Source organism: Mus musculus, chromosome 4, assembly GCF_000001635.26.
Source record: "Mus musculus strain C57BL/6J chromosome 4, GRCm38.p6 C57BL/6J".
Classification (NCBI taxonomy): Eukaryota; Metazoa; Chordata; class Mammalia; order Rodentia; family Muridae; genus Mus; species Mus musculus.
Window position 1 is genome coordinate 121,004,782 of NC_000070.6, and position 12,944 is coordinate 121,017,725.

The 12,944-nt window shown below is 44.6% G+C and overlaps 1 protein-coding gene across 4 annotated transcripts in view; it reads right to left on the reverse strand.

Moving 5' to 3' along the window:
* Smap2 (small ArfGAP 2) overlaps positions 1-12,508 on the reverse strand; it is a 48,973-nt gene extending 36,465 nt beyond the window's left edge. The window contains exon 1 of one of the 4 annotated variants that reach the window (NM_133716.3): positions 11,968-12,466. In NM_133716.3, coding sequence (NP_598477.2) covers positions 11,968-12,070 — 103 coding nt within the window. In that variant the 5' untranslated portion in view covers positions 12,071-12,466. Of the gene's footprint in view, positions 1-11,967 lie in introns of all 4 variants that reach the window. The other 3 variants (XM_006503379.4, XM_006503378.3, XM_006503380.2) reach the window with 3 other exon arrangements.
* Positions 12,509-12,944: the final 436 nt, after the last annotated feature.

Genomic DNA, 12,944 nt, shown 5'->3' on the forward strand with positions numbered 1-12,944 from the left:
ACAACATCAAGTTGTGTGCGCTTGGGGCAAACAAGGTGAAGCACATGAATCCCCAGCTATAGACTTTGGAGAGAGGCTGGGGATTTACAGTCAAGCCTTCCATAACAACTGCTGCAAAAGATAGCGTGCTAGCTGGGTTTTGTCAACTTGACACAAACTAGAATTGTGGCAGGAAGGAACTCAACTGAGGAAATGCCTCAGCAGACTGGTCTGTGGGCCTGTCTATTGAGGTATTTTCTTGATTGTGGATTGATGTTCCAAGGTCTAGCCCACGGTGGGCAGTGCCACCTCTGGGCAGGTGCTCCAGGGCCATATAAGAAAGGTAATTGACTGACTGTGAGCCTGGAAGCAAGTCAGTAAGCAGCCTTCCTCATGCCCTGCCACTGCTCCTGCCAACTTCCTCAGGGATGGGCCGTGCAACATGTAAGCCAGATTCACCTTTTCCGTTCAAGTTGCTTTTGATTTGTTGTTTATCACGGCAATAGAAAGCACACTAAGAGAAACAGGTCTCTGAAGAAAGAAAGGAAAAGAAAGATACTTTACTCACTACAGTCACTATGCTGGGACACAATTATACTCAGGCAGAGCAGTATTCCTCCCTCCTGAGTCCTTTACTATCCTCTATACACCACAAAATGGGACCATACCCATTCATTTAGGTGGGGGAGAGAAAAACAATGACAGGAAGCCACAAAGATCCAGTTTAGGACTAATACATTTCCTGTAAAAGCTGAGTGGATGTAAAAGAAAGAAAGAGAGAGACAAAGGAAGAAAGGGAGAGACAGAGAGAGGAAGGAAGGAAGGAAGGAAGGAAGGAAGGAAGGAAGGAAGGAAGGACAGAACAAAATCTTTATGCATGGACTTGTAAAACCTAGTATGTTTCAAAACTGTATTCTCTATGCACCTAAAACTAACCTGAGATGCAAAAACTGCCCAACGTCTATGTTCACTGTCAATGAAAAGAAGGAACAAAAGAAAATCCTATTCCTCCACAAGCCACACGTTGGGGAAGTGGGATTCCAGGGCAGGTTACAGCCACACAAGCAGGAGTGTGGGGAAGGTGGAGAGTTGACAACTGAATACAACCCCCACAGCAACCTTACATTGCTGGATGGCCACACGTGAATTTGGCTCATCTCTAGGGCTTTCCACTGGGAAAGGACCTGCCGTTCAGCCATCAGTGGACCAGCATCCATAAAGCCTGTGGGGAAATACAGGATTCAGAAAAAGTGGGGTAGGGAAGGAGAAAGTTGAGAAAGAGAAGAGTCAAACAGTAAGAAATAATTATCACTATAAAACATGAAGCTTTACAACGGCACAGATGTGCCTTTTAGATGTACCTTTAAAGACTAGTAGTCTGGCTAAAAAGAACTGGTATTCTGGGGAAACACTTCACAGCTAGCTGCAGCAGTGCATGCCTGTAGCACCGGTGCTCCAGAGGTGGTTACAGCACGGTCAGGAGGTCAAGGTATCCTCAGCTCTGTAGGGAATCTGAGACCAGCCTGACCTATGTGAGGCTCCGTCTCAGCCTCATCAAAATTATTTACTTACTTATTATTTAAAATATAAAACCTAAGCCAGGCATAGGATCACTCAGGTGATCCTAGCACTTAGGTGTCTTTGGGAAGAGGACTCCCCTAGTTAAAGGCCAGCCTGGGTTACTCAGTGAGTTCAGGACGGTCAGAGTTAGCATCACAAGACCAAGGTCTCAAAAGTAAATAAATAGAACCCAAATGGCATTTAATTGTGTCTGTGAACTACAAGAACGCCTGTCAAAAAGAAATCAATAAAAGTAAAACAGAAATGAAACTTGGGTGATTCTCATAGTTGACAATGACATTCCCTTAATCTGTGGAAAGTAACAGCCCCAAACCAAACATACTCACACTGCACCGAAACCTTTTGCTGGCCTAGTTCCACCAAAGCCATTAACGTGATCAAAGCCCAAATGCAGGTGACCTGATTCACAGAAAAAGCACTTGTAGAAAGTGCTGAACCAGGATTGCCTACGCAAATGCTCTTATAGTCAGGAAGAGAATTAGCAGCCATAACTTGGCAAGCTTTGCCTTTATATGGAGCAGTGACGTGCCTTGCAAGACTATATACTTTTCAGGTTTAATACAGAAGGAAATAGATTTAGCTTAGTGATGTCACTTTTTTTTTTTCCTAGACAGGGTTTCCCTGTGTAGCCTTGGCTGTCCTGGAACTTGCTCTGTAGATCAGGCTGGCCTCAAACTCACAAAGAGCCTTTTTCACCTAGTACTGACTAACCTAACCCAAGTTCTTGGGATCTTTGTATTACTGACTAGTCACCCAGGTGAGAATTGGGGCAATAAATATGCCTAGACCCTAGGCTTCTGAGAACTGGAAAAATGGAAACTTATTTTCTGAGTAACAAAATGATAAACAAACCCACAGCTCCTGGTGGGTTCCTATCTCTTACCCACATTTACCTGGGTAGCCCTTATCCCTAAAAGCTGTGGGGGAATGATCACAACTTGAAGATGTTTTCAGTGCCCTTGTGTCTGTCAGTGCTTGGATCCCACCCTTATTCTACTCTATCACAGGGAACCAACTACATTTCCCAGCCTTTCCTGTCTAAGGGTTTCTGCATAATTTCCCTCAATGAGAAGTCCTAGTAAGGACAAAAGGAAAAAGAGGGGAAGAAGTTGAGTTCTCTTATTTGGCCTAGGTTCCAACTGCCACCAACAATTCCTCTTTCCATGCTCAGGATCATGCCACATGGTACGATCGCTTCTGGCACTTTCTCGTTTCCTTAGCCACACAGTAGCTCCTGGATACCACAAATGCCTGGGATCTCAGCAGCCACTTAGCTGAACCCAGTTCCCTGACTACAGGTTTGTTTCCCTAACTGGTCCTTGACTGAGAAGACTCTCTAGTAGGTATGTCAAATATATTTTTAAAATTATTTTTTAGAAAATAATTTTCTTTTATCCAAATGTCCTATAAAATTTTTCTTCTAGTAAAGAAGAAAATATGTACAGATGAAAAAATTCACACATTTATTCATTTAATGATATACTTAGTCTGACCTTACCAAGCCCTATCATTGCTTGGAAGATAAGTGAACATGGTCCCAAGTCCTTCTCCTTGTGGGCTTACATCCTAGTGGATACTTGAAGTGTGGCAAATCACAATTTAAGAAGTTAACTATGGGGGCTGGCGAGATGGCTCAGAGGGTAAGAGCACTGACTGCTCTTCTGAAGGTCCTGAGTTCAAATCCCAGCAACCACATGGTGGCTCACAACCATCTATAATGAATGGAATCTGATGCCCTCTTCTGGAGTGTCTGAAGACAGCTACAGTGTACTTACATATAACAATAAATAAATCTTAAAAAAAAAAAGTTGTTAACTACGTACTAGAGATATTTTAGTGCAGTTACTAACTTCTTGCCTAAAATGAATGAAACTTTGAGTTCGACTTCTAGCATCATGTGAGTCAGGTGTGGTGACTGCCTGCCTATAATCCTAGCACTGGGGAAGTGGAGATAAGAAGATCAGAAGTTAAAGGTCACCCTCAGCTACATATTAAATTTAAGAACACCCTAGAAAATACCAGATCCTGGGAAAGAGAGAAAGAGAGAAAGAGAGAGGGAGGGAGGGAGAAAAGAAAAGAAAAGAGGAAAAGAAAGAAAAGAAATAAAGAACAGAAGGAAAAGAAAAAGTGATCTGAGCTGGGTGTGAGTCTAGGGGCACAGGGCTATAATCCCAGTAATTTAAGAGACTGAGACAGGAAGTTCAAAAGTTCAAACCAACCTGGACAACTTGGTGAGGCTCTGTCTCAGAACGTGGGCTGGCTATAATGGCATACTCTTGTATCCTAGCACTCAGGAGACAGAGAAGAAGAATCTTCACAAGTTTGAGGCTTCAACTTTATAGTGAATTCCAAGCTAGCCAGGAGTACATAGAAAAACCCTATCTACAAAATGGGCAGTTGGGGTGGCTGAGGATATAGCTTAGTGACAGGGTGTTTGCCTGGCATGTGACAAGCCAAACCCCTAACACCACAAAACTAATTAGTTGGCCAATGCAGGATCACTGTCTTAACAATAGAGGGATGTGGTAAGTAAATGAGTTTTAAAGTGTTTTACTCTACAGAGATTCTCCCTTACCTTCTAAGTGTGGTATACTAAGCTGCCTCCCTCCAGGAGCCATACAGAACTTCCTTAAAGTTCTACTATTCTATCTATTTAAACTAGCTACTTGCTCAAACAGGAGACCCCACGTGCTTTTGAATGTCCAGCGTGCTAATGTAACACTCTTGCTGCGCATCTTTTTAATGGGGATATAACTGAAGAGTCAACTGCTTAATATGTCACTAACCCTTTCTCCATGGCACTATCACAGAGTCAGCAAAACAGATGCAGTGTACAAAATGAACACTGTGTCACAGCCACAATGGAGATTATTTTCAGGTTGGAATTCGCAGGCAGAAAGAAGAACAGAAACAGACAATGACTCATGGGATGAACAGTTATATAGACAACTGTACCCAAGAAAGCTGCCACCTACATCCCATAATGACATCAGATGACAATGGCAGGAAGGGGGTAGTTTTCTAATTTATCTGGAAGTGAGATTTGCTACCAAGGAAGCACCTTACACAATCAAGAGGACATTGCAAATATTCCACACGTGGCCTGCTTGAGTACGGGCACGTCCAGCTTCATAAACAGCAGCACTGGCTGTGGAGGTGACAGCACGACTGCTGGCATTTCATTGGGCTCTCCTAAGAGAAATTTGTGTATCCATGAACGTACACTGCCATACAGATGATACAGGCTCAATGCTCAAGTCTCTTGGACTACTTGGCAACCACCAAGCATTTCATGCCTGTAAGACTTAAAATCCCACTAGAGAAGCAGATGGACCTACAGTGCTAGATGCAAACAAAAGGGTCTAAAGCATAATGCATATTCATAATCTCAAAGCCATAAAAAAGTCACCTGGAGAGGTGGAATTTTATTGGCCCCTGACTAGCTACCAAATTCTAACCCTTACACTACACAATATGTAGTTAAATCACCCTAAATAATACACACACACACACACACACAAATGCACACCCTGCAGAGGCTCTGTACATAACTGCCTCCCCTTCCTACAGTACAGCTCCCTAAGTTCACGTGGCAACAGCCTGTGTACCCTTTCAGACACAGCTTAATTGCCTCTTTAAAGCTGTGACTTCCTGAGGAAGCCATTTTTGCCTTATTCAGTGCTTTTGCTGTTCCTGGACATAATGCCATGGTTATCTGATTTATACATCTATTTCCCCATTAGAATATAAAACCTTTGAGGTCAAAGACTTCATCTTTGAATCCTATCATATGTCCCTTGCACAGTGTTGGGCACAGAGTGATTAATTTTTTTTTCGAGACAGGGTTTCTCTGTGTAGCCCTGGCTGTCCTGGAACTCACTCTGTAGACCAGGCTGGCCTTGAACTCAGAAATCCACCTGCCTCTGCCTCCCGAGTGTTGGGATTAAAGGTGTGTGCCACCACGCCCGGCAAAACTTTTGTTTTATTGGGGTGTTTTCTTGTTGTTTATTTTGGTCTCTTAAGACAGGGCTTCATGTAAACTAGGCTGGCTCAGGATGATCTTGAATTCGTGATCATTTCACTTCAGGATACATTACTGAATATGTACACACACACACACACACACACACACACACACACGCGCGCGCGCAGAACGTTGAATCTCCAGTCGACAGTGAGCTCTTTTCCACTTTGCCACAGGGTGCAATTTACAAGGAAAGCAGAATAAACAAGGAAGTGCCCCCTTCCCCCCAGGGAACAGCTTTCATATTGATACTCTGAAATGATTTAATGGTAGCTTTGATAAATCACTTCCAGTAAACCTTGTCAATATAATCATGGCTGTGAGAATTAAGATACATCAACTATAAAAGCTCATAAAGATATCTGACCTTAGGTAGAGGAGGATATGACAGCAAGAGAGCTGGAAATGGGAAGCAGAAATTCTGTCTACATCTGGTGGATTTTAACCTCAAGAAGGTTAAAAAAAAAGTGTCTGCATTATCATATGCCACAGACATATAGCTGAAATACTTAAATTGACAGGAAAGTTTATATTCTAAGGAATGACATTAAGAAACAATGGTATAGCCATTGATATAAAGCAAATAGAAGGAAAGCTAAAGATTAATGTTCAAACGTTAACACTGGGCTGGTGAGATAACTCAACAGCTAAAGCTCCTTCCTGCCATAGCTGCCCATCTGAGTTCCGTCTCAGGATCCACAGCAGAAACAGAGAACTGATTCCTACAAGGTGTCCTCTGACCTTCACACACGTGCTGTAGCATGTGCAGGTGAACACACGCGCGCGTGCGCGCACACACACACACACACACACACACACAATTAAAATGTTTCGCATTTCTAATTTTAAAAGGTAAAACTTAAAGCTATTTGAAAACCTTCACACAAAGAAATTCCCTGGTCTAATCTTCCATACATGTTTGAAGAAGCAGGAAACACCCAGACTATCCTCAAGGGTCCTGTAGAGCACATTTGCAAAACTGCCAGAACTCCCATATATAGGAAATGGTTTTGGCTTAAGGACCAGGGGATTACTGTGAGTCATTCTAACCAGGGCTTCCAGTAACCAGAGTATTTTAAGGATATAAAATTAAAAATGCAACGAATAAAATTAAGATAAAATAAATAAAATCAAGAATGGTAAAAATAGCCAGACACTGGTGGTGCACACCTTTAATCCTAGCACTTGGGATCTCTTTGAATTTGAGGCCAGCCTGGTCTACAGAGGAGTTTCAGAACAGCCAGGGCTACACAAAGAAACCCTATCTCACAAAAAAAAAAAAAAAAATGTATTTATTCTTATTTTATGTGTAAGAATGTTTTACTTCCATAGATGTCTATGTCCAATATGCACATGTCTGGTGCCCATGGAAGCCATGGAAGCCAGAGGAGGATATTAGATCCCTGGAACTGGAGTTCCAAATGGTTGTGAGCCACCATGTAGGTCCTGGCAATCAATCTTAGTCCCTCTATAAAAGTGCTCTTAACACTGAGCCATCTCTCCAGCCCTTGTGCACACTTTTCAAAGATAACTTCCACGAGAGAAGCTAGCTGTCTTCTAAATCACTCAAGAATATCCACCAACTTAATAGAAAAACAGCCTGTGTATAGCCTTGAAACACTGTGGAAGCTCTTTCTTACAGAGCTTCCATTCTGTGCACATGGACAGAGAATCATTATGGTGTCTATATTATACTGTTGATTGAAAAATCCAAGGCACAAAAGTGCTGAAAACCTATACGTTTAATGTCATTGTTTAATATCCACTTACACACATATACAAAATAAAGAAAATGATGGTGTTTGTCCTTGCATATTATCACCTCTCAAAGATCAGGTGAGGGAGGCTGAGGAGAAGGCTCAGCAGGTAAAGCACTCAGCCTGCAAGTGTGAGCACTGGGGTTCAGATCCCCATAACTCACCTGAAGGCCTGGTGGGCATGGTAGCCTGCCTAAAACCCCAGTGTACAGGAGGCAGACACAGGGCATCATCAGAACAAGGTGGCTAGGTTAGCCAGAATCAGTAACAGATTTTCCCCAATAAAAACTGGAGACTGACTGAGGAAAACACCCAATGTCGACATCAAGCTTCTACACAAAGTGCACATGCATAGGTACATATGTGAGACATGTACATCCTCACACACATACATTTAAAATGAAAGGCAGGTGAGGCAAAACACTTGGGAGGAAGAGACAGGAGGATCACAGCAAGTTTGCATCCAGTCTGGTCTACACAGCAAGTCCCAGGCAAGCCAAAACTATGTAAACTCGTCTCAGATATACAGGTTAAGAAATTGGGGACAAGGCTGCATGCCGGCAGTGCAAGCTTTGGGGAGGTAGAACAGGAGGAATTTAAGAAGGAAGATCAGGAGTTCATTTAATCAGCTACAGGTCAAGGCCAGCCTGTTTCAAACATAGGACAAGGGCAGGTAAGAAATGGCCAACAGTGGTTATACTCAGGAAGAGAACAAAGGTGGCTATGGGTCACCTTAGGACAATGATTTTTCATTCTGTTGTCTTTTCGATTTTTTTTGAATTTCAAACCACATGAAATCTACTTAAGTGAAAATATATAGAGAAGATGAAACAGAGGCAGTGGTTAGGTAATTAGAGGGGAAACATTTCATAGACAAGATGTAATGGAAGGGGACCGGGAAAAACTAACAAAGCTCTCAAGACAGCAGAGCTGCACGAGGCACTTCAGTGTCACTCATATGTTCCCTGACACTGTCATGTCTCCCATGTCTACTCTCTGCTCATTAAACGGCTCTCTGCTTCTCCCAAACCTTGACGCTGGTAATGTCTCAATGGTGCACAGGAGTACGCAGGTCATCAGAAAGGTGGACCCTCTGACACCAGTCTCTGAATGGGTTAATGCCAACACATTCATAAACATCTGGAGCTGCAGAGCTAAAGGCCCAGCCTTGGGCTACTGTGACCCCAAGTACAATGGAAGTATGATGGAGCCAGGTCTCAAGCAGCCAGTTACCAGAGACATACCTGGCTCTTACACTAGTTTTTCCTCATTTATCAATCATTTATCAACATTGGTACACCCTCTAACTTTATCATTGCTGAGATCAGTCCATGTAGGTATTACTTTGCAAGCTGTCATGACAAGGAAACTGCACTTTGTGCTAAGAATAAGTCATAGCATTTGGGAACGGGAACTGTTTGAGGCAGGGTCTCACATAGCCCAGACTAGCCTCAAACTTGAACTTCTTATCTTCCTTCCTTGCCTCCAGCTCCTGAGTGCTGGGATTACAGGGGTAGCCACCTCAGATGGTTTAAATTGTGACTTCTTTGTTTTTTGTTTGTCTTTGACACAGGATTTCTCTATGTAACAGCCTTAGCTGTCCTGGAACTCACTGTAGAGACCAACTGGCCTCTAATTCACAGAGATCCCCCTGCCTTCCCCTCTCAAGTTGGGACTAATGACACGCACCACAACCACTAAGCATTGGCATTTTTTTTTTTTAATACAAAGCAGTGTCAAAGCAGTCCAGGACATTCGGAAACCTGACTCAACAGGCCTTCTACTGAATAAAGGGAAAGGTGCCTGCTTAGTCTCTATCCCAGTGCTGAATGACATTATTTTAAGGATCAACTAACAAGTATCACTCCTAAACATGATTTTAAAAAGAAGAGTCAGGGGACTAGAAAAGTTACTCTGTGGATCAGAGTTCATAGTGTTCTTTAAAAGGCCTGAGTTCAGTTCCCAGCACCCACCTCAGATGAATCCTAATCACCTGTGAGTCCAGTTCCAAGGGATCAACACCCTCTCCTGGCATCCATGGACACTGCACTCACATATACATATGATTTAAAATAAAAATAAAACGTTTAGGAAACATAATTTTTCCTGAAAATAAATAAATAGAAACATCAGGTGACAAGATGGCTCGGTGGGTAAGGAAAGATGCTTGCCAGCAGGCCTGACCATTTGAGTTCATTCCCCACATGGTGGAAGTTGTTCTCTGACACACACACACACACACATACACACACACACAAATAAATAAATTAAAACATAATATTAAATTTTAAAAAAGAGAATTCATTGCCAAAGAGCTATTTTGGAACATTACAAAAGTATCCACTTAGAGGTCTGTAGTCCAGGCAACATCAATACACTAAATACTAATAGATGAACTCTCCAGACCTTGTCTGGTGAGCTCTCAATTTTCTGAAAAGGACAAGAGGAAAACAGAAAAGTAAACTCAAACTCAAATCTTATTTCAGTGAACAGTCTTCTAACTCTTCCACCAACTGCTGGTCCTTTTTATCAGGGCTGAGCAGGTCATGATCTACTAATGCAAATATCTCTCTTTCCTACCCTCTGAGAACTGCCTACGAGTTCATCACAAAACCTGAAAGTGGAAAAGAGGAAGAGAATGAAGGAGGGGTTAACCGGCAGACAGGGCTGAACATTCGGCAGCTAGATAAACAGGCCTCTGCAAAAGCCTGTTTGACAGAACTGAAAGATAATGGACACGTGGGCATCTCTTTTTTTAATAGTGGCAAACGCGTTGAAGAGAATTTCTAACTTCAGAACATTCAGGATCCAAGGTTTTAGTATCAGTGGCAGACAGCTACTAGGCTTTGTTGTTGGTGTCGTCTGTTTTTACATCTTAATTATTAACTTTGTGGAGATTGTACATGTATGTACTAGAGTCCACGTGGAGGTCAGGAGACAATTTATGGGAGCTGGTTCTCTCCTCTTACCCTGTGAGTCCTGGGGATCAAACTCAGGTTGTCAGTCTTAGTGGCAAGCACCTTTATTCACTGAGCCCTATCGCAGGCCCCAGTTACTAGTTCTCATCAGGAATTAACGAAGTTCTATGTCTGATTATATCTAGTAAGGCTATTAATAAAGGGCAATGGGAGATTTGGAGGAAGACCTGGTAAATTAACGTGTCTCTTCCCCATGGTATATGTTATTGGGATGAGTAAGCATACAAACAACATGAGTACAGGGGAGGGGGCGGTTCTAAAAATCATCAACAATGGTTTCTGCTCAGTGGATGCCTCGCTGCGACTTAAAATTGTCAATGAGGACATCAGAGGATTTGAGTAGACCAAAGGTGCTCCTACACTGTAAACCAAACCTTCCAGTAGATCTAACAAGAATCAAGCTACAAGAAATTTCGACTCCTCAACATAAATTGAACTCCTGTTAACGCAAAAATTCTCGAGAGAAGTCTGGGGACCTGCTTTGCTGACAGTTCACTGCATTTGCCTACTGATAGAGGTCACTAAAATTTATTACTAGGAGTCTAAATCAATGCATCATCATTCTTGCGCCCTCCTTACATAACCTTACTCTAAAATAAACCATAATCACATGAAGTATGGGCTAAGTATCTATTGCTTTTCTCAACATTAATACACACACACATCTGAATGCTTTATACTACTTTATACCCATATGCTACATGGCAAATTCAGGAAATGAACTAAAGTAAATACCCCCTCCCAATTATAGCTGCTCCTACCTACAAAGCTGTACAGAATTCACTAGTAAATTTTCTACCATATTGACCTTTAATTGTAACACAGCATGAACCTTTACAGACACAGAAAACAAAGGCTAAGTGGTTGTGGCCAATTTCTATTTCCTCTCTAAAGGTGTAATCACCAGGGAAATAACGAATTGGGGGAATTCCTTGCTTCCTTTTCTCCCTGCTTGAACGGGTCCTGCACTACAGTCCAGGTCTGCTAGTTTCGCTCACCACACACGCATGAGGCCTCCACAACCCAGGCTAGACTACCTAGAAATCCGCACTGTGTCACTGCATAAGGTAGCTGTTTCTCAGTGCACACGACCTGGGTGAAGAAAGCCACCTAAGCACTCGGTCTGAGCTCAACAAGGTGGTAAAATGACAGGAGCTGCTAACGACATAGCAGACAGCAAGGAATGCCACCTTTAAATATCATTTCGACAGTTTTTCTCTTAGTCATCTCACCTTCCTCCTCGTCACCCCCACCGCCACCCCCACCACACTGCAGCTCACCCACAGCTTTGCCAAGTAAAAGGCTGCCAGCTCTGCATGACAGCGAGCCCAGAAGCCATTCAGAGTCTGCAACATAGACAGTCTCACCTGAACACACCGGGCAACCCCACCCCCCACTATATCATCCCCACTTCGCTGACACACACACACACACACACACACACACACACACACACACTCGCCCACACCAAACCCCAAGTCCCAAGCCCGAGGAAACCCAGCAAGCTCATGAGCGAGGGTGGCTCGCGTGGTCATACGAAGAGGACTCGCCCTGAGCTCCAGAACCCCCTCCCCACTCAGGCCATCGCAGCTCATCGCCACGCCGCCGCCCCGCAGCTGGCCCCCCGCCGGCGCCCCGGATGCGTTACCTTTGGACTGGCAGTCAGCACAGAACTTGTTATCTTCCTCCAGCAGCAGGTTGGCCAGGACCGCCTGGTACCGATCCACGTCCTTCACCGACTTGCCTGTCATGGCCAGGGTGCCGGCGGGGGCAGAGGGCGACGCGCCCCCTGCACCCCCCAAGAACCCCTGCCTCTGTCCGGGGCTGAGGCCTTGGGGTCCCCGCCCAGGCGGTCCTCTCGCCCGGCCCGGAGCAGCCCCGGGGTCAGAGCCGTCAGCGCCCCCGCCCCGCAGCCCCTCAGCCCCTCAGCGCGGCGCCCCCTGGCGGGCTTCGGGCAAGGCAGGGACTCGCGGAGGCTGCGGGACCCCAGAAGTGGCCTAGGTGGAGCGAGCTCCCGGCTTCAGGCGTGCGGGACGCACACTTGACCCCGAGTGTTGAGGGTCTGCCCGCTGTGCTTCCCGCCTCGGTTTCCCTGGCAGCTGCGACCAGCTCAGCCGCCACCTCCACCGCCTACTTCCGGCAGCTCTTCCTCTCCTCCTCCACCCAGCCCAACCCGCGCATGCGCCCCGCCCACCGCGCTGCACTGGGCTCTCCCCTTGGCTCCGCCTCCTAGGAACCAATCCGGGAAGAGCCGGGGGCGGGGCTTAGGTGGAAGCGGCGGGAGGGAGGACACGCCCCCTGCGTGCCCTTGGAAAAGAATGAATGAAGCCGGGTGGAGAGGGAGGAGAGTGAAGAGAATAAAGTGAAGGGAACGACCAACATTTACAGAGCTCATACTGTGTGCCATGTACTGCTCTAAGCGCTTTCTATCAATTATCACAGTATGCTCTTCACAGCAACCTTTATAAGATGTGTGTTTATTATCCTTATATAATACAAGGGTTGTGGCTATCCCAGACTCCTTTAGGTTAGTCTTTCCTTCAAGAGACAAAAGGACTCACCCTCTGACCCGAGTTAAAGAGACATTACACCCTCCCTCGTGATCACTTCTAACTTGGAATGCCT